General features: G+C 34.6%; 1 protein-coding gene across 4 annotated transcripts in view; it reads left to right on the forward strand.

The window, feature by feature from the left end:
* The window catches only part of LOC149784837 (uncharacterized), a 140,360-nt gene that overhangs the window by 74,357 nt on the left and 41,838 nt on the right, over nt 1-24,165 (forward strand). For all 4 annotated transcript variants that reach the window (XM_089978399.1, XM_089978401.1, XM_089978398.1 and 1 more), the window contains 5 exons: nt 3,530-3,606; nt 6,628-6,870; nt 14,743-14,853; nt 19,711-19,810; nt 20,338-20,458. In XM_089978399.1, coding sequence (XP_089834525.1) covers nt 3,530-3,606; nt 6,628-6,870; nt 14,743-14,853; nt 19,711-19,810; nt 20,338-20,458 — 652 coding nt within the window. The remainder of the gene's footprint in view (nt 1-3,529; nt 3,607-6,627; nt 6,871-14,742; nt 14,854-19,710; nt 19,811-20,337; nt 20,459-24,165) is intronic.

The raw sequence follows: 24,165 nt of genomic DNA on the forward strand, positions 1-24,165 counted from the left end.
TTTTATATAAAATTTATTAATGTTTATATGATTTATTTTATATTAAATTTATTAGTAATGTTTATATGGTTTATTTTATATAGATGGCTTACTCACAGTAGACTTATTTTTGTGTCATAATATTGAGGGATATTCAGTAAGAAAATATTGTCTTGTATACGTCTAACATTGTTGTGGTAGATAAAAAAAAGCTTCATCAAATATTTACACTATTTAGGAATCATTTACATCTTAATTGACACTAATTTTGCTATTTCCACTTTACATTTTATTCAGAATATGTGTCTCTTCTGCTAGCTAGAAGATAGGAATACAATATGTTAGGTAGCTTATATTCAATGCTGGCTTACTGTTGAGAAGAAAGTTTTGTAGAAGTAGAATGGATTTAGGTTTTCAGCTGGAATATTAGAAATTTTTAGTGTGTATGTCATCAGAGTTTTGCAGTATGTTTTAGGTTTAGATGAACCACAAATTTGAATAAATCTTTGTATGGACAATTTGGCTTTGTATATTTTCTTTCATGCTAATGCAATTAGCCTCTTCACTTTTGATAATCACAACATTTTAAAATATAAAAAATCACAGTTTTGATTACAATTTCTCAGTGTATCCTGTGATAAAGTTATTTTTTAAGGAAGGTAAGTAATTTCAAATATAGCCATGAAATATGGTAAACAAAGTTTTTGAGATTTCCTTAAATTCTGATCTGTTTTGGTTTGTTTGGCATTGCTGATTATTATTATTATTATTATTATTATTATTATTATTATTATTATTATATTTTTATTGTTTTGTTTTGTTTTTGCTATTCATATTTTTATTTGTTTCATTCTTTGTTGTTATTGTCAGTGGATGGATTGATAAAATGCACAATCAAAATTTCTGTTATAGAACAGTTTAAAAATCATTGATCATAAAAAACTGATCATAAATATTTTGTCATAAATACTTGTTCATAGCTATTTTGTCATACAAAATTGATAAGAATTTTTATCATAAATAATTGATCTTAAATGTTTGATAATGAATAATTGATTAGAAATAATTGATCATAAAAAATATTGATCATGAATAAGTGATCGTAAATGACTGTTTACTCATAATAATATGTCTTATGGTAGCATATGGACATTGCATTTATCCTCAGATAACTTGAATAATCAAACAAATAATTATTTTCCTTTAAATTCTTTGAACTCACATTACTTGTGGGTATTGTCATGGATTTTGTAGATATCAATTGCAGATTTTATGGGATACATATTATTATGGAATGTTTGTGGTACCAGTTGTTATGGAATTTGAGGGTACTAATTATCATTGATTTTTTGGGTACCAATTGTTATGGAATTTATCGGGTACTTATCAGGATAATTGGGGTACTAATTATCATAAAATTTTGTGGGGTACTAATTATCATGGATTTTGTGGGTACTAATTATCATGGATTTTGTGGGGTACTAATTATCATGGATTTTGTGGGTACTAATTATCATGGATTTTGTGGGGTACTAATTATCATGGATTTTGTGGGTACTAATTATCATGGATTTTATGGGGTACTAATTATCATGGATTTTGTGAGGTACTAATTATCATGGATTTTGTGGGTACAAATTATCATGGATTTTGTGGGTACTAATTATCATGGATTTTGTGGGGTACTAATTATCATGGATTTTGTGGGGCACTAATTATCATGGATTTTGTGGGTACTAATTATCATGGATTTTGTGGGGTACTAATTATCATGGATTTTGTGGGTACTAATTATCATGGATTTTGTGGGTACTAATTATCATGGATTTTGTGGGGTACTAATTATCATGGATTTTGTGGGTACTAATTATCATGGATTTTGCGGGTACTAATTATCATGGATTTTGTGGGGTACTAATTATCATGGATTTTGTGGGTACTAATTATCATGGATTTTGTGGGGTACTAATTATCATGGATTTTGTGGGCACTAATTATCATGGATTTTCTGGTTACTAACTATCATGGATTTTGTGGGGTACTAATTATCATGGATTTTGTGGTTGCAACAATCCATGGATTTCAGTCTTTTACAAATGATTATCTACTTGTGAAAACACTGAAATCCCTAACCAAATATGTGAATTTACATACTGATGAAAATATTTTTAAATAAAAAAAATATACCCACAGAAAATGCCTTTACTTTCATTGATATGTCCATATGTGTGCCACAAGAAATAGTATTATAACATCATAAAGCTTTTATGATGAAAAACATAACAAACATGAATGTGAATGCTATATTTAACTAAATTTCTCATGCATTCAAAGGTAAGTATAAGCAGATAGGGTTTTAACCATTATTTTGAGACAATTGCCTTAAAAAGAAACAGATTACTTCTGAAAAAAGTACTTACCCAAAAATAAATTAGTGCAAAAGTATTTAAAAAAACAGTTGCCATCATTTCAGTAATATATACAACAGTGTTTTTAAATTCAGCAGTAAGAATGACCTAACCACTGAAGCTTACATAAGAGTCATGTCCATTTGAAAATTAGTACATATATTGCAGTGCATGCTCTTTGTGTGTATGATTTGAAGGAATTCTCTCATTCATATCCATCATGCTTGATTCAGATTCATCATTACCCCATTTTCTCAGGTGGACTAGACCTGATATCAACACTAATAAAAGTACAACTAGACTGATCCTTCTTGTCAGCCTATAGCACAATGCAAATTCCTTAGTGATAACAACACATGAATGGAAAAATGCAAATTCCTTAGTGATAACAGCACATGTATGGAAAAGACAATGCAAATTTCTTAGTGATAACAACACATGTATGGAAAAGACAAGGCAAATTCCTTAGTGATAACAACACATGTATGGAAAGGACAATGCAAATTCCTTCGTGATAACAACACATGTATGGAAAAGACAAGGCAAATTCCTTTGTGATAACAGCTCACATTTGCTTCTTGCCAAAATATGTTCATAGTTTGTCTACATCAAGAAAGATAATCAAAATAAACATCATTTAACAGTAATAGGTTTACATTCTAAAGAATGATACAATGATATTTACTTTTGTGGTTGAATCAGAAAATAGGAATTTCTGAATTAGAATTGGTTATATAACATATCTATTTTATGAACAATGCAGAGTTTCTTTTATTTGTGGACCTAAACATTTCAGGTGCCACGTCATGAAACACAAATTTTGCTGGTTAAATTTTAATAAATGAAGACAACTTATTCAGTAGCTATAAAAAAATTTCAAAGGTAGGTTTGATTTGGAAACATGTTGGTAAGGTGTTTCTGTTTTGATAGTACGAATGTATGTCAGGTTGATTCCACAAACTTAATTCTGTTCATTTGACTGACCAAAGAATGATATCTTTTATAGGCAGCAGTCCCTTTGTTTTCCTGTTATTAGGACATTAACTGATTATTTCATTATTTTCACATGTAAACAGTTTTCTATTTTTACACTGGTTGTTGCCCTCTGCTGTGGAATAATTTCTTGTCCATTTTTGTTCCAGTGAGTGTTCGACAAGTTCTGAATCTGCCAGACATAAATGTCATTGAAATTAACCCAGCCAGTTACCCTGATTATGAGGTAAGAAAGTAAGGAAGAATTTGTTCACTTGAACCAAATACTTAATACATGTTAGGTAATAGATACTACTTGTATTTTTTATGGTGTTGCTGTTTTTATGGATATCTTGCTTGCATCAGCAAGATCAAAAAAAGGTTTTCTTCTCTTAAAGAAAGCAGACACCTAAGATGCATCCATAAATTTGTGCCTCTGATAAGAGGTCTTAGAAAAAATATTAAAATATTAAAACTGATGCCCACAAAACTAAATGAATAGACAACGTGTAGCTGTCCTTTAGTTGTCACAAGCTTCAGCGTGCTGTTATTTGGCCCATCAGGAGACATTTTTCTGAACTGTCTTAATTTTTTTTAAATATCTTGCATCAATCTATTTAAATAGTAATATGAAAACATGGCACTTTATTTCCGAATGAGTAGCTTTTAATTCTGATGTAGCCATTATATTTACTTGTCTTCACTTGGAAGTTGGTGATGATCTTTGTGACAGTGAGCTTTTTCCATATGTTCAAGAAGTATGGCTCTGCCTTGTTAAAGGGCAGTAGTTGGAGTCCATAACTGCAGACTGCCTAAGTACGGAACCTCTTTATAGTGAGAACTGTGTTATGTACTGAACCACATTATGGCAAGAAATGAGTGTGTACTGAACCAAGCTATAGCAGGAATGACTGTGTTACAGTGGAGCACATTATAACAAGAATTGAGTGTGTACTGAACTGAGCTATAGCAGGAATGACTGTGTTACAGTGAAGCACATTATAACAAGAATTGAGTGTGTACTGAATCAAGCTATAGCAGAAATGTCTGTGTTACAGTGAAGCACATTATAACAAGAATTGAGTGTACTATAGCAGGAATGACTGTGTTACACTGAGGCACATTATAACAAGAATTGAGTGTGTACTGAACAGAGCTATAGCAGGAATGACTGTGTTACAGTGAATCACATTATAACAAGAATTTAATGTGTACTGAACAGAGCTATAGCAGGAATGACTGTGTTACAGTGAAGCACATTATAACAAGAATTGAGTGTGTACTGAACCGAGCTATAACAGGAATGACTGTGTTACAGTGAAGCACATTGTAATGGAGCTCTGTAATAACCACAGACTTATAAGGCTAGGGCAGAGATGGAAAGTAAACAAGGCAGACTTATAAGGCTAGGGCAGAGATGGAAAGTAAACAAGGCAGACTTATAAGGCTAGGGCAGAGATGGAAAGTAAACAAGGCAGACTTATAAGGCTAGGGCAGAGATGGAAAGTAAACAAGGCAGACTTATAAGGCTAGGGCAGAGATGGAAGGTAAACAAGGCAGACTTATAAGGCTAGGGCAGAGATGGAAGGTAAACAAGGCAGACTTATAAGGCTAGGGCAGAGATGGAAAGTAAACAAGGCAGACTTATAAGGCTAGGGCAAAGATGGAAAGTAAACAAGGCAGATTAGAGAATGTTTCAGTCCTTGAGTGAATGAAATTTAACAGTTGATTATTTTGAAAGCATAGTATTTCCAATCCTTTTTTTTATACAAGTATACTCCAGGATTTTGTGGGGGATACAATACCAAAAACTTCATTGATTCCTTAACATGCTAACAAACAATGGTTTGAAGATGCTTGTAAAGACACAATAAGGGAACAGAAAAAGATCTTTATTTGCTTATAAGTCGACTGTCTGGTACACTTAAAAACCAAATTTATCCTCACCTACAGGCAGCATTAAATGAAGTTTGAAAATATTGCAGAATTTTGTATTACTAAAGCACTAAAATGGTTTTCAAAACCTCCCATAATAAAAACAACAGATCCTCTTTTTTCAGTGTAAATTCAATTGAAAAATGAAAGATTTTTGTCATTTACACAGATGAAAGATTGTTTTCATTCAAGCACACCATGGCACCATCTTGACCTGGTTACTGAAAGCTTCCCAAAAATAAATTTTGTCATCATTTGGCATTCTCTTTCCATACTTAAAGGCTTGCAAAACTTAAGTTTGTCATCTATTTAAAATCCTAAATATTACAGAGATGTGAGTTACTCATACAATTTGGAAAAATTATTCTATACTGTTGGCTGCCTAGTCACACTGCTATTAAATGGAATGAAGATCAGACAGATCACTGCATTCACCATTTCTAAATGGAAGACTGCCTATACTGACTTAAAATATGTCATGAATTGAGAAATTCTTCATACTTGGCAAGCTATGTGGAATGAAAACTTCACAAACATGCTTTATAACATCAAACTAGATTGGCACCCCTAATTTGGAACAAATAGAGATGATATTTGTTAATGCCAAACACATATGAAACACATAGAATTAAAAATATATTTTCCGTTTAACTTCAGCCTTTTGGTATTTAATGTTTATGGATTTTGTTAAGGCTTTATCTTAGCATTTTATTTAAAGTTTCTTTATATTTACAATTTTTTCAATTTTACTTTTAATCATCACCGTTTAGCCATAGTCACTTGCTGCTGAGCTGTAGAAGTACTTCTTTTTATAAAATCTTTATATTTCCAGCATTTAAAATTGGAGTGGAATGAATAAAACATAATGGGTAAAATATTTCAGTCAATCAGATTTTATTTAGTTCTATTTAGTGACATTCTTGTATTTATTGCAGATTTCTTGTGGAGTTTAACATAATGGTGGCCAGTAAATTTGGTGGATGAAGAACCCAGGAAAACCCTGGTAGGAACCATTGACCCACAGGAAGATACTGGCAAGCTTTCTCACATACCCACTTTGGCCAAGCCCAAGACCCAAACCCAGGCTGACAAAGGTGAGATAACAGTGATTGGTAAAGGCAATCGCCACTCAACCACCTGGGTCCTCCTTCTTAGTTCTGATAAATGAGGTGTCATATAAGACAACCTAATTGGAATTTAGAGCAACCCAACTTTTAGAAGGGAAACAAGATTTGTAACTTAAAACAACCGAGAAATGTAAATTTTTTTGTTTTAGACTTACATCTACCATCTATTACAATCTTATTCAACTTTGTTTTAAATATATTTTCAGTTTTTCTTTGAAGCTCCCAGCAGAAACAAACAACTGAAGGCAGGGACGCTGTTCCTATATCAGGTGTTTCCTGGCAACACGGCTACCTGGCAGCGGTTGTTTATTAAGAGTGCCAGGGAGAATGAATATGAAACTATGGAAAAAATGATTGTCTTTTTCAAAGAGCATCCAGCCTTCATCAGTAGCAGAGAACCAAAGACTGGGAATACAGCCTTACACTGGGCCTGCAGATTAGGACATTTTGTATGTATTAAATTTCCATGTGTTTAAAAATAAACAGTATTTTTAACATTTTCCCCTCACTATAACTGTTTCACCTTGGTATGCTGCAATTTATTTTTAGTTAATTTGCTAGCGTTGTAATGTTAATATATGAATATGCATGATTTTATTATGCCTCTACCATGAATGTGGCAGGTACTTGTAGTGTTAGGACTGTCCAACTGTCCATCCTGTACATATGTGCATACATGTTGTATATAGATGCTTATGCCCAGTGGTTATATGTCTGCAACTGTTCCCATGTCTTGCAGTGGACTGTGTTGAAACTTGGCAGATATTAATGTGAGGCAAATGTGCACATATCTTTCTGTCACTGCTTTATTATGCATATTTCCAGAGTTATGACTCCTTTTGTTGTTCAGGATATATACATTGTGACTCCACTATGACATGATGGTTTGGGTCAATAGGACGTGACCATGTTATAGGCTGAACTGTGTTTTAACCAACCAAGTCAGCAGAACAAAATGATGCTTGTACCAAAATAAGATCGACAGGAAAGAAGGGTAGGGGTTAATAAAAGCAGGAATAAAAATACATGCTTTTGATTCAGTGAAGGCTAAACTATATTGACAATTTACATTTGTATAGTACAGTCCAAAATGCATTAAGTGCTGTACATGTATATGAAAACTCCACGCATTTGGGTATAGATCACATGTTATAAAATTCATGTATCAGTCATATCCAGTTAGAAAACACAAATAACACACATATATATAAAAAATATTAGTCCTCATTTGATCTATATCCCATTGTCAACAAATACTTTTCACCAAACAGTTTACTACAATATTGTTGCCAGTAGCACATGGCTACATAGTTGTTTACATTCTACTTAAAGTGGCCTAGATTTTGGTCAGCTGGAGACAGCTATCATCTATCTGAGGCTACGCAAACGATGAGGCTGTTCATCAGGAAATAAAAACATATGAACAAATTAAAAAATAACTTGACAGCTAGATATCTATGGTTTCAAAAGATTGGAAATTTAAAGTGCATTTTATGCTCCCCATTAAAAGCAATCATAAGCATAAATGTTTTTCCTGCAAAAAGGAAACTTTCACAACACAATAAACATCTTCCGGTCACTTTGGAAAATGCAACTCTCCATCACATTCCATTGCATTTATTTAAGTTCGGTGCTGATTTCATTTGATGAAGGTGCTTTATTTTTATTGAAGATTGTAGTCGGCTTGCTTTGATGAGGGGTGCATGTGTTTTTGAAGTTACCACTAAAGAACATATTTGGAGGACCAAATTAAAGTCCCTTTGTTATTTCGGTGGCAACATCAAATATTTGTAGAACATTGAGAATGAATTTTCTTTTAAATTTGCTAAGTATTTATACAGAAGGATCAGTGCTTGAAAGGTAATCAGTTTTCTTTGAAGTTTTAACAAAACCATATTTTATGGGGTTCATTTAAAAACATATTAGTCATCATATGGTCGATTGTAGTTTTTCTGTGATCCTGACTTCAAAGTTTGGTTGATTGTAGCTAGTCAAGTAGCATTACTATTTAAGTGTATCACAGCACAGTCCTCAGGCTAGATGTTAGCATAAGCAGATTGATATAACAATGCCTGTTAAGATGGTTTGTCAGTATGAACAAAGGATTTGTTTATGTAACAATAGATACATTGCAGTGCATTTTATGTCCATGTCTGTGGTTTCTTGTCATGGTGCATTTTAATTTCTTCAAAGCCATGATTGTATTTACAAGTTTAAACAGCCAACAATATTGTTGCGAAAAAAGGAAAATCACCAGATGGTATATTTTGTTGTCAATAAGAAATAAACAATCGTAATTTGTAACATTGATGAAGCCCATTGCGATCCCTGAATAAACTTTTTACACGTTATTTTACATACTTTAAAGAAGAACAAATTATTTTTTTGTATGCAAGAAAAATACATGAATACAAAATTTCAGGAACCATGACAAGATTGTATTAAAATTCATACACGATCTCTTCCTAAAATGACAGTAAACTTTTTACACATTAATTTTTGTACTTTTTAGAAGAACATTTTTTTATGGAGTACGAGAAAAATGCGTGCATATGAAATTTCAGGGGCCATGCTACTATCATGTTAAATCCAAATTGGTGTTATAATGGAGCATGCTATAGCTGGTCACACTGTACTGTATATGAATAGGTGTTATAATGGAGCATGCTATAGCTGGTCACTGTACTTTATATAAATTAGTGTTATAATGGAGCATGCTATAGCTGGTCACACTGTACTATATATGAATTAGTGTTATAATGGAGCATGCTATAGCTTGTCACTGTACTGTATATGAATTAGTGTTATACTGGAGCATGCTATAACTGGTCACACTGTACTGTATATGAATTGGTGTTATAATGAAGTATGCTATAGCTGGTCACACTGTACTGTATATGATATTTGGTGTTATAATGGAGCCTGCTATAGCTGGTCACTCTGTACTGTATATTAATTAGTGTTTTCATGGAACATGCTATAGCTGGTCACACTGTATTGTATATGAATTGGTGCTATAATGGAGCCTGCTATAGCTGGTCACACTGTATTGTATATGAATTGGTGTTATAATGGAACATGCTATAGCTGGTCAAACTGTATTGTATATGAATTGGTGTTATAATGGAACATGCTATAGCTGGTCAAACTGTACTATATATGAATTGGTGTTATAATAGAGCCTGCTCTAGCTGGTCACACTGTACTGTATATGATATTTCTGTTTTACTCAACTTAATCCCACTTTGATTTATTGCCCAGAAACTTCACAGACCTTATTCTGCTCCAAATCAAGTTGATGGCAGATATAGAAATGGGTTCTATCTAGCCCTGGTCAGTGAATTCATCCATCGAATTGTCCCTCACACTTGCATTTCCAGCTATAGAAATGGGTTCTATCTAGCCCTGGTCAGTGAATTCATCCATCGAATTGTCCCTCACACTTGCATTTCCAGCTATAGAAATGGGTTCTATCTAGCCCTGGTCAGTGAATTCATCCATCGAATTGTCCCTCACACTTGCATTTCCAGCTATAGAAATGGGTTCTATCTAGCCCTGGTCAGTGAATTCATCCATCGAATTGTCCCTCACACTTGCATTTCCAGCTATAGAAATGGGTTCTATCTAGCCCTGGTCAGTGAATTCATCCATCGAATTGTCCCTCACACTTGCATTTCCAGCTATAGAAATGGGTTCTATCTAGCCGTGGTCAATGAATTCATCCATCGAATTGTCCCTCACACTTGCATTTCCAGATATAGAAATGGGTTCTGTCTAGCCCTGGTCAGTGAATTCATCCATCAAATTGTCCCTCACACTTGCATTTCCAGAGCATAACTCCAACTCCATTGAAAATGTCTCACTTAGTAGTCTTATTTAGCCAATGGTCCAGATGTGCTTTTTGCTATTCATAATTCTTCAGTTTCAGTAATTTTAGCTCACTAATCACACAAGACCACATGAGCTTATGGTATATCCTGTATCATTATGCAATGTGTGCCCATCAATAATTGCTATTTTAACTTCATCCCAAAAACCTCTGCCTATTTTGACCAAATTTGGCACAGAGCATCATGTCATAAAGACCTTTAAAATTTATTCAAATGATACCAATCTGCCATCAAATGTGGCTACTATTACTAAAAATAAATTTAAAATTTATTCAAATGATACCAATCTGCCATCAAATGTGGCTACTATTACTAAAAATAAATTTAAAATTTATTCAAATGATACCAATCTGCCATCAAATGTGGCTACTATTACTAAAAATAAATTTAAAATTTATTCAAATGATACCAATCTGCCATCAAATGTGGCTACTATTACTAAAAATAAATTTAAAATTTATTCAAATGATACCAATCTGCCATCAAATGTGGCTACTATTACTAAAAATAAATTTAACCGCTCTGGTGGCCTAGTGGTTAGAGCATCCGCCTCGGATGTGGGAGGTTGTGATCCCCGGCCGAGTCATACCAAAGACTTCCAAAAATGGTACTAACAGCTGCCTCGCTTGGTGCTCAGCATTAAGAGGTTAGTGTTAGGACTGGTCGGCCTGGTGTCAGGATAATGTGACTGGGTGGGACATCATGCTACATGTCTGCAGCATGATGCCCCAGTGCTAGACATCACTATATACTGTCACACTGCAGACATCGTAGCAATATGACTGAAAAATTTTTAAAGCTACATAAAAAATCCAAATCACACACACTAAAAATAAATTTAAAAGATTTGAAAAAACAGATTTTGTTCCAAAACAACTGAACAGAATTTGATTATATTTGACAGAAACATCCTGGCATGAAGACCTTTCATATTTATACCAATGATGCCCAAAAATGTTGTCACTATTACTAAAATGAAAAACACATTTGAATGATTTGTCAAAATAAAGTAGACTTTGACCAAGCATGACAGGAACCATCCTGGCATGAAGACGTTTCAATTCAAATTCGTTCAGATGATGCTTCTGAAGATAAAGGCAATGAGCAAATGAAGACCAGACAGCAGGAAAAGAAAAGGACTAAATAATGGATTTTGAGAATCTAGAGGCCATTGAAGAAAATGTAGAAATGCCAGTTGTTGTGCACCCAAATCATAAACAATTACCAACAGAGGGTACTACAGCCAGAAAAAGGAACAATGAAACAACAACAGCAACAATAATGACACCAATGACAACAACAGGAACTAAATGCATAAGTCAGAACACCAAAAGTAGAGCGTATGAAATACCATTGTATAAATCAAGAAATCACAAAGTCAAAGAGACGATAAAAGAATTATAAAAACATAAAATGTAGGGGAAAAAGAAGAGGAAAAAAAAAGAGAAGAAAGAGAAAATTATATAAATGCAGGTAAAACATGATAGAGAAGGGAAAGAGTGACACACATGCATACACCATAAAACATAATAGAATGCAAATAAATAAATGACAATCAGACACTGATTTGATTTTTAAAATCCACAAAAGTCCAAATGAAAATACAATAACATATGAATATGACACAATGTAATGATAAAACTGAAAAGATATCAGGGCATAGGTCACTCCAAACATAACACTGAATATGGGGAGAAAGGAAAGAAAAGCCAACCAACAGGAATTGTCTGAAGTGAGTACTGACCTTGAGACCCCTGTCCCAGGAAAACGTTGATATTAAGGAAAAAAAAGTCAAAAAACCTCATTAAAAAAAATATTGAAAATAGTAACAAACAAACAGCAAAGTAAGCTGTTGATTTTTGTTATTATTTTGTGAGGGGACAGCACCAAAGCTCTAAGCAATGAAATATACTGAGAAGGACTTGGAGGTGTGAACAACAAACAAAAAAACAATACTTTTCCTGGACTCTCTGGTTATAGAAAATTAATATTTCAGTTGTCAGGGTTGTGTATCAATGCATCTAGCATGCTAAGTGGCTGTTGTCAGGGTTGTGTTTCAATCCATCTAGTATGCTGAGTGGCTGTTGTCAGGGTTGTGTTCAGTGCATCTAGTATGATAAGTGGCTGTTGTCAGGGTTGTGTATCAATGCATCTAGTATGCTCAGTGGCTGTTGTTAGGGTTGTGTTTCAATGCATCTAATATGCTAAGTAGGTGTTGTCCAGGTTGTGCATCAGTGCATCTAGTATGCTAAGTGGCTGTTGTCAGGGTTGTGTTTCAGGTCATCTAGTATGCTAGTTGGCTGTTGTCAGGGTCGTGTTTCAGTGCATCTAGTATGCTAAGTGGCTGTTGTCAGGGTTGTGTATCAATGCATCTAGTAGGCTAAGTGGCTGTTATCAGGGTTGTTTATCAATGTATCTAGTATGCTAAGTGGCTGTTGTCAGGGTTGTTTATCAATGCATCTAGTATGCTGAGCGGCTGTTGTCAGGATTGTGTATCAATGCATCTAGTATGCTGAGTGGCTGTTGTCAGGGTTGTGTATCAATGATTCTTGTATGCTAAGTGGAAGTGGGTTCGGAAGGGTGTGGTGCATTCTGTCCTTCTGGCCAATAAATGAAGATGTATATGATAATGTTTGGGTAATTTCATTTACATTTAAAAAGTTCTGGTTGTAGTTTTGATGTTTCATTTTTCTTTTCATTGTAAAACAATGTCAGTCTGATCATGTACAGAAACAAACATTGTTGACAAATGTAAACAGTACCCAAATATCCTTTTTGACTGGTTCTAAATGTTATAATTAGTTTCATTTCTGTAAACTCTGGGCACATTCACAAACCATGGTAGATATATTGCTTAATCTGTTTTAGTTGAAATAAAATAATATTACTATTTACAGAATCAATTGATTCAAGATTAATAAGTCTCAGTTATTGCTTGAAAGTCATCTCTATCTCTAACCCTGATACAGATTATAATTTTTATGCAACTGTTTAAATAGAGCAACCTGTCATGCTTTATAATGTAAAGGTTGTGACAACAGAACGTATCGTAGAAATTATGTATATCTCATCCCCCTAAATATGCAAATGAGCCAGATCACTTAGACTGGTTTAGGACTTGATAATGGAATATGGTTATTTATAATGGACCTTGGCTCTGAAGGGCAGTCAAAATATATCCAGAATTAGTCTGTCAAGGGGAAAGTTGCCATTGAGTGCAGTTGAGTTAATGAGCATGCTAGCCATTTTTATTGTTGCACACTGACAACACCTTCATTTAATACAATAATTAGGATAATCAAAGTTTTTTCATTGTCTGACAGTTGTCTGGCCAGGCATTTTTAAACAAAAGTAAAACATTCCTTAGTTTGCATTTCAATTTAATTTTTTTTACTTAGCTTTTAAAAACACTTATTCTCTGGAAATTTTATGTGCTATCAAAAATTAGTACAAATTTTAAAAATATAGGGTACAGTAGATTTAAGGTTATGAATATTTACATTAATGATGGTACATACATACATTCTGCCAAAAGTATTTCTCCTTGATATCAGCACATCTTATTAATCCTGGGGAGAAGCATTTGTGTCCAATGGACACATTTATGATAATACTGTCAACATAGCTGCATTCTTATTCACGATTATGATTAAAAAGAATATTTTGTTTTCATGTATGAGCTTGAAGAGTGATAATTGGTAACAATTTACTACAACCACTCAGAATAATTTAGGGTCAATAATTGGCAAATTTTTGGAATACTTAACCTTAACACATATCTGCATATATGGTTGCTGATACAGAATGGCAACAGATTGTTCTGTATTGTTGATATCTTTATAAATGCTGATACAGAATGGTAACAGATTGTTCTGTATTGTTGATATCTTTATAAATGTTGATACAGAATAGCAACAAATTGTTCTGTATTGTTGATATCTTTATAAATGTTGATACAGAATAGCAACAGATTGTTCTGTATTGTTGATATCTTTATAAATGTTGATACAGAATGGCAACAGATTGTTCTGTATTGTTGATATCTTTATAAATGTTGATACAGAATAGCAACAAATTGTTCTGTATTGTTGATATCTTTATAAATGTTGATACAGAATAGCAATATATTGTTCTGTATTGTTGATATCTTTATAAATGTTGATACAGAATAGCAACAGATTGTTCTGTATTGTTGATATCTTTATAAATGTTGATACAGAATACCAACAGATTGTTCTGTATTGTTGATATCTTTATAAATGTTGATACAGAATAGCAACAGATTGTTCTGTATTGTTGATATCTTAATAAATGTTGATACAGAGTAGCAATAGATTGTTGTGTTGTGTTGATATCTTTATAAATGTTGATACATAGTAGCAACAGATTGTTGTGTTGTGTTGATATCTTTATAAATGGGGTCATTTTCAGGAAATAGTAAGACTACTGCTGGAGAATGGAGCAAACATAGATTTGAAAAACAACTTCAAGTCAACACCAATCAGTCTTGCCATAGAGGGACTTCATAGAAGACTCTGCCAAGTAAGTGCTTGCGTGGCACGTTATCCTACTGTATGTACTTGCTTACAGGTCAAGTCCAACTTCAAAACAACATAGACCCTGATCTGACATCACATAATATGCTGAAACATAAGGATTTATGTTGCTTCTTTTACCAATTATTCCTAACTGTTTAAACCCAGATCTTCTAGTGCATTATTAGATGACAGAACTGAATTTGCAGTTGGAGTCAACTTAAAAGTGAGTAATTATGGTACTATCAAGTTTGCAGTTGGAGTCAACTTAAAAGTGAGTATTTATGGTGCTATCTGTAAATTTTGCACCCTCACTTTTCATGCACCATTATACCAGTGAAGTCTAAATTCATATTTTGTCCTCCATGGTTTTTAAACCCATTCTTTTTCTTCTAATTTTACTTTCAAATAATAGGTACAGTGAAATTCTGTATGTGTAACGTGATGTTGGGGTCTGCAGAGTGCCGTGATGTTATGTAATATTTCTTGCAGTACTGGGACCAGACAGTTAACTGAAGAAAACATTGCTTGTATATCATTTCAGCTGTACGGATTGGTTGGAAGAGGAGGGGGGATGGGCACAAAGCTATAGGTTTCAGTGATAAAGCTACCAACATAAATTGACACATAGTAAATGAGAAATACTTAAAACAAAATTACACATTCAGTATTTGTTTTGGGAGCAAAGAACATTGCCATGATAAATACATATACATGTACATGTATATAAAACTTGGAACATTAGAAGTTTTTAATAGGAAACTTATTTATACTTGAATAATAGTTAACTGAAGTCCATGCACATTTAGTAACCTTGTAATGTGCAATTGAATAGATGTGAACTGCCTTTAACCACACATGGGAATAAATCATTTCATATCATGGGTCAGGAAAGTGTTCTGGAATAAAACAACAGCTGAGTCATTCTATAAAAGACAGAAGAACAAATGAATGAAATCAGCCCAATATTGATTGAAATATTTGTTGATAACTATGACTTTACACTACTGCAGAGCAAAAGTAGAGAGTGGCATGTTGGATTATAACGGAAAATTCTTCCACCCCTAGAGCTTAAATTGTTCTGTTCCAGTCAGTGTTGGCATGTTGGATTATAGCTGAAAATTCTTCCACCCCTACAGCTTAAATTGTTCTGTTCCAGTCGGTGTTCTGCTGCAGTTCATTTAACATTGCAGTGAGAAGTGGCATGTGTGTATCTGAGTGATTTAAGTTAATGTCTGCATAGCTGACTGCAAAGATCGATTAAGGTTTTAAGCATTTGGGTATATCCATATAATGACTTCAATATTTACATCAAAATCATAATGTGTGGATATATTTATGTTTATGGACTTAACTTGCAAAAGTAAGATGAAGGTGGTTAGGGTTAGGGTTAGGGAGCAGGGAGTACATGTGCATGGCGAGGACCAACATTTTTCCTGACAGTTTGGGTGATAAGCTTACTTCATCAATGGCATTGTTTGGTGCTTGGTTGTGTATTGAAATAACTTCCCACTACCCACCCAAGTCCATTATATTACAGTGACAGCCCATTGAAATAACTTCCCACTACCCACCCAGGTCCATTATATCACAGTGACATCCCACTGAAATAACTTCCCACTACCCACCCAGGTCCATTATATTACAGTGACAGCCCATTGAAATAACTTCCCACTACCCACCCAGGTCCATTATATTACAGTGACAACCCATTGAAATAACTTCCCACTACCCACCCAGGTCCATTATATCACAGTGACAGCCCATTGAAATAACTTCCCACTACCCACCCAGGTCCATTATATTACAGTGACAGCCCATTGAAATAACTTCCCACTACCCACCCAGCTCCATTATATTACAGTGACAGCCCATTGAAATAACTTCCCACTACCCACCCAGGTCCATTATATCACAGTGACATCCCACTGAAATAACTTCCCACTACCCACCCAGGTCCATTATATTACAGTGACAGCCCATTGAAATAACTTCCCACTACCCACCCAGCTCCATTATATTACAGTGACAGCCCATTGAAATAACTTCCCACTACCCACCCAGGTCCATTATATCACAGTGACAGCCCATTGAAATAACTTCCCACTACCCACCCAGGTCCATTATATTACATTGACAGCCCATTGAAATAACTTCCCACTACCCACCCAGCTCCATTATATTACAGTGACAGCCCATTGAAATAACTTCCCACTACCCACCCAGGTCCATTATATCACAGTGACATCCCACTGAAATAACTTCCCACTACCCACCCAGGTCCATTATATTACAGTGACAGCCCATTGAAATAACTTCCCACTACCCACCCAGCTCCATTATATTACAGTGACAGCCCATTGAAATAACTTCCCACTACCCACCCAGGTCCATTATATCACAGTGACAGCCCATTGAAATAACTTCCCACTACCCACCCAGGTCCATTATATTACAGTGACAGCCCATTGAAATAACTTCCCACTACCCACCCAGCTCCATTATATTACAGTAACAGCCCATTGAAATAACTTCCCACTACCCACCCAGCTCCATTATATTACAGTGACAGCCCATTGAAATAACTTCCCATGTCCAGTATATGACAGTGATGGCCCATGGAAATAATTTCCAACCACCTACCTGGGTCCAGTATTACAATGATGACCCACTGAAATAACTTCCCACCACCATCATGGGTCCATTATTTTACGGTAATGGCCCATTCAAGTAACTTCCCACCCCCACTTGGGTCCATTATATTACAGTGATGGCCCATTGAAATAACTTACCACCACCCACCTGGGTCCAGTATATTACCGTGATGTTCCATTGAAATAACTTACCACCTCCCACTTGGGTCCAGTATATTACAGTGATGGCCCATTGAAATAAATTACACCCCCCACTTGGGTCCAGTATATTACAGTGATGGCCCATTGAAATAACTTCCAACCACCTGCTCAGGTCCAGTATATTACAGTGATGGCCAATTGAAATAACTTACCACCACCCACCTAGGTCCAGTATATTACAGTGATGGCCAATTGAAATAACTTCCAACCACCTGCTCAGGTCCAGTATATTACAGTGATGGCCAATTGAAATAACTTACCACCACCCACCTGGGTCCAGTATATTACCGTGATGTTCCATTGAAATAACTTACCACCTCCTACTTGGGTCCAGTATATTACAGTGATGGCCAATTGAAATAACTTACCACCACCCACCTGGGTCCAGTATATTACCGTGATGTTCCATTGAAATAACTTACCACCTCCCACTTGGGTCCAGTATATTACAGTGATGGCCCATTGAAATAAATTACACCCCCCACTCGGGTCCAGTATACTACAGTGATGGCCCATTGAAATAACTTCCAACCACCTGCTCAGGTCCAGTATATTACAGTGATGGCCAATTGAAATAACTTACCACCACCCACCTAGGTCCAGTATATTACAGTGATGGCCAATTGAAATAACTTCCAACCACCTGCTCAGGTCCAGTATATTACAGTGATGGCCAATTGAAATAACTTACCACCACCTGTTCAGGTCCAGTATGTTACAGTGATGGCCAATTGAAATAACTTACCGCCACTTGTTCAGGTCCAGTATATTACAGTGATGGCCAATTGAAATAACTTACCGCCACTTGTTCAGGTCCAGTATATTACAGTGATGGCCAATTGAAATAACTTACCACCACTTGTTCAGGTCCAGTATATTACAGTGATGGCCAATTGAAATAACTTCCCACCACCCACCCAGATCCATTATATTATACATATATCCTACAAATTAAATTTTAAAAACTCTTCATACATCCAAAAATTTAAATTTCAAGAGAAATATTGAAAATGGACAGTTAGTGATCAGTTGCTGTTGCTGTTGGTAAGAGATAAAATGAGTGTGTGTGTGTGTGTGTGTGTGTGTGTGTGTAAACTGATCATTGAAATAGAGCATCAACTGATGAATTTAACAACTTCCCTTTCATGTAAACAGTGCACTTGTATCCATACTGAATGGCATTCTTTTGTTCTTTACTCAGAATTTAATATACAAAGACAACACCAAAATCAATCTGAAATCTTTTTTCTTGGGTATTATCCAGAACTGCGTGACCACAAAGTCTTGGGAACAATCTTGACAAACTTTGCACTTTTAAATATACCTAACATCATGACAACACCACTGACATCATCAAAAAGTGTACTGTAACCTTAGACTGAATTTTTCTGACTCATATTTTCACAACCATATTTTCAGTTTTCACTGATATATTGTGTCATATTTTCCAAATTAATTATATTGTGTTTCTTTGGCTTTATGACATTCCACTCTCTTTAACAAACTTCGTTTTACAACTGAAAAGGTTGCTTCCTGGCTCAGGATAATTCATGGTCATTTCCCATACTCAGAGCATAAATATCCTTAAGAATTCAAATTTTTTGGCATTATCACACTGCCTTCATCAGTGACTAATGTTGATCATGTGACTTGTCATGTGATATGAGGAGACTGGTGTAGATGGGTGGCTAATTCAATCATCTAGTCCATGTCTGCTGTCACACACACAGATAAATATATATATATATATATATATATATATATATATATATATATATATATATATATATATGGCTCATTTTCAAGACTGATTCACTTTTGAGAGTAAAACATTGCAGAAATTTCAGTTTATGTTCAAGCTATGTTTACTTCTGAGGTCAGCTTAACATCTGATTTGTAATGTGTTTATTAATCTTTGTATTTTTCAAGTGGTGCCGCTTCTGATGTCTAATTTCAGTACCTGATAGAAAGGGTTTTTATATCCATTGTAAAATGATGTCTGATTTCAGTACCTGATAGAATGGGGTTGTGATGTCCATTGCAAAAATGTTAAGAACCAGTCACCATTTGAAACAATCAAAAATGAAGAATTCAAGAGGCTTCTTATAGGTAAGCATAAAAAAAGTTTGCTTACATTTTAATTAACCCAGTTACATGTTTACATTGTAATTAACACAAATAGATAATTAGCACAAAAAGTCTCTAAGATGGAGAGAACTTAAATACTTTTTTAATGACATAAATGAAATCTTATTTACTCCAAAAATAGCTAAAATGCATAGAACAATTACAGTATTGTTGTTGCATTCTATTTAATATTCTTCAAGACTTCACTTCAAAAAATATGTGGGAATTCAGAGAGACATATTCTGATTGGAAAATTAGATTTAAAAAAATTTCAAACTTAAATTATGCAGGATCTATATTTAAAAGTATTTTAAAGTGGATATCATGACGCATATCACCTGTGCTAAATGCAACCTCCTTTAAGAGGCCATCTGTCATAGAGACCACAAACTTAAATTAAGTATTTGATATTATTTTTGTATGTCTGCTAAAATTAATAACAAAATCCTGAAGGATTCTTTTGAAATCTTATTACAAGGAATGTCTACTGAAGTATTTGTCTTGTCTAGATACATATGAACATTACTCTGACATTGTACCCAAGATTATGGGTGGGGACATGGAGATGTTAAACCAGTGCATCAGACATCATGTAGCTGAAATCCAGCCCTTTGTCTGTCTCAGGAGCAGGTTGGTATTTGAGTCTAATATACATAATTGAGTAAGTTTAAGTTTAAATAAGTCTATGAAAGAAGTCTGCCAACCTTACTACGTGCCATAGATGCAGGTTTCAGTTTAGACATTCATAAGAGGTCAGAATTGCCACTTATACTGATAAGTCAGGCCAGGCTACAAACAACATAGACCCAGTCTTAAGAGGTTAGAATTGTCACTTATGCTGATAAGTCAGGCCTAGCTACAAACAACATAGACCCAGTCTTAAGAGGTTAAAATTGTCACTTATGCTGATAAGTCAGGCCTAACTACAAACAACATAGACCCAGTCTTAAGAGGTTAAAATTGTCACTTATGCTGATAAGTCAGGCCTAGCTACAAACAACATAGACCCAGTCTTAAGAGGTTAAAATTGTCACTTATGCTGATAAGTCAGGCCTAGCTACAAACAACATAGACCCAGTCTTAAGAGGTTAGAATAGTCACTTATACTGATAAGCCAGGCCTAGCTACAAACAACATAGACCCAGTCTTAAGAGGTTAAAATTGTCACTTATGCTGATAAGTCAGGCCTAACTACAAACAACATAGACCCAGTCTTAAGAGGTTAAAATTGTCACTTATACTGATAAGTCAGGCCTAGCTACAAACAACATAGACCCAGTCTTAAGAGGTTAGAATTGTCACTTATACTGATAAGTCAGGCCTAACTACAAACAACATAGACCCAGTCTTAAGAGGTTAAAATTGTCACTTATGCTGATAAGTCAGGCCTAGCTACAAACAACATAGACCCAGTCTTAAGAGGTTAAAATTGTCACTTATGCTGATAAGTCAGGTCTAGCTACAAACAACATAGACCCAGTCTTAAGAGGTTAAAATTGTCACTTATGCTGATAAGTCAGGCCTAGCTACAAACAACATAGACCCAGTCTTAAGAGGTTAGAACAGTCACTTATACTGATAAGTCAGGCCTAGCTACAAACAACATAGACCCAGTCTTAAGAGGTTAGAACAGTCACTTATACTGATAAGCCAGGCCTAGCTACAAACAACATAGACCCAGTCTTAAGAGGTTAAAATTGTCACTTATACTGATAAGTCAGGCCAGGCTACAAACAACATAGACCCAGTCTTAAGAGGTTAGAACAGTCACTTATACTGATAAGTCAGGCCTAGCTACAAACAACATAGACCCATTCTTAAGAGGTTAGAATTGTCAATTATACTGATAAGTCAGGCCTAGCTACAAACAACATAGACCCAGTCTTAAGAGGTTAAAATTGTCACTTATACTGATAAGTCAGGCCTAGCTACAAACAACATAGACCCAGTCTTAAGAGGTTAAAATTGTCACTTATACTGATAAGTCAGGCCTAACTACAAACAACATAGACCCAGTCTTAAGAGGTTAGAATTGTCACTTATACTGATAAGTCAGGCCTAACTACAAACAACATAGACCCAGTCTTAAGAGGTTAAAATTGTCACTTGTACTGATAAGTCAGGCCTAACTACAAACAACATAGACCCAGTCTTAAGAGGTTAAAATTGTCACTTGTACTGATAAGTCAGGCCTAACTGCAAGCTACATAGACCCAGTCTTAAGAGGTTAGAATAGTCACTTATACTGATAAGTCAGGCCTAGCTACAAACAACATAGACCCAGTCTTAAGAGGTTAGAATAGTCACTTATACTGATAAGTCAGGCCTAGCTACAAACAACATAGATCCAATCTGCTGTTGCATAAAGTCTTGGTAGATCAGGACCTATGTAGTTCTACTGATTACTCCAACAAAAACAAAAGTAAATCTGCATAGACACAGATCTGCTGGTGCATTATGCAATGTCAGATCTGGGTTTGTGCAATTTGCAGTTGAATTTGACTTTTATGCAAGTATATATGGTGATTTCTTTCTAGCGTACCAAGGCTCACTGAAGATAGAAATTATGTGACTCGTGTCATAAAACCTTATGCTTACATATGCAGTCAGTTTTAGTATCCAGAATAATCAGCATCCCCAGAGTGAATGCATTGTACAGGATATCCCATAATAGTGCTCCTGAATATTTACAGTCACTATTCCAGTATAGGCTACCTGGCAATACTCCCCACCTGTGATCCACGTCTACCAAACAGTATAAAATTCCCAAACCAAATAAGGAGTTATTTTTAAAAATGTTTCCAATACTCTAGAACTCTGCTCTGGAATAGTATAAATGCCCACTCTATTTCCTTCTTCCAATTCCAATATATCCAGTGGCTTCAGAGATGCAGCTAAAATAAATAAATTCCTTTGTATGAAGGCCTCAAGGTAGATTAGTTCTTAGCTAATTGTGTTACCCTCTTTAAATAAGGTCATTATTATAATTATTATTATTATTATTATTATTATAATACTAACATAAGTAATTGGCATAGTAACATAAGTAACTGGCATACTTATAACAATGCATGTATAACTCACACACAAAATGTCCAGTGCAAGGTAATTTTGCAATCTCCGGTGTTAAGGGAGGAATGATTAAATTTGTTTTGAATTTAAAGCAACATAAATCCTTTACTATGAAACTGTTCATGTGAGCCATTAAAGTGGATAACCTTGATAGTAAAGTTGCCTGATATTGAGGTATTTTATACATAATATTAACATAAAATAATGTAATAGTATCCATGATCATTACTGTCTTTCACTGGGATTCCTAATAATGATGTATCAGTAAGTCTTTTATTAGTACTGTTTTGTACTAAATGTTGCAGGTAAAAAAAAATCCCTCTGACCTTGTTACTTTGTAAAAACTTAAAAAAGTCGGTAATTAATGCAGTAAAAAATATATGCTACATTTACCTACTGATTTTGCTATACTTAGCTTTTCATACATTTTCCATCTGAATTTGCTATACTTAGCTTTTCATACATTTTCCATCTGAATTTGCTATACTTAGCTTTTCATACATTTTCCATCTGAATTTGCTATACTTAGCTTTTCATACATTCAGCTGTCAATGACAGAGATTTGAGAGTTAAGAGTAAGCTCCAGGTTTCTGAATAGCAAACAATGCAGCTGTTTCAGATTGTAATATGGCTGTTTAATATAACTGTTTCATATTGCAATACAGCTGTTTCAGATTGTAATACAGCTGTTTCATATAGCTGTTTCATATTGCAATACAACTGTTTCATATTGTAATCCAGTTGTTTCACATTGTAATACAGCTGTTTCACATTGTAATACAGCTATTTCATATTGTAATATAGCTGTTTCATAGTGTAATACTGCTCAGAATACCCCAAAAAAGCCCAGTACATTGCATTTCTGAGAAATCAAATTTCTCCAAGTAAACAACTTACATAATTCATGATAAATGTTATATGTTAATGTTAAAATAACTTACAAGTCTGCATCTATGCAAATTGTCACTGCTTCTGAACTACCATTACAAGGGTACATACTTTGTGTTCTATATTGAAATTGTGACCTAGTAAATGAATTTGAAAACTACACAAGCCATCCTGGCAATCCATGTTTGCTATGAAATATCTACTCTCTGAAACATCCAGTAGTCACCAGCTGTGTACCATGGTCATTGGTCATTGTTTTTCATTGCTGTCAAGTGCAGCTGATGCTATGTCAGCCTGATTCAATAATTGTCTGTTGATTGTTCTAAAATCCAGAGTTATATAAGAAATTTCTTCTTTAATGAAATAGAGTAAACTTT

Source organism: Sinohyriopsis cumingii, chromosome 13, assembly GCF_028554795.1.
Source record: "Sinohyriopsis cumingii isolate HCF-2022 chromosome 13, ASM2855479v2, whole genome shotgun sequence".
NCBI lineage: Eukaryota > Metazoa > Mollusca > Bivalvia > Unionida > Unionidae > Sinohyriopsis > Sinohyriopsis cumingii.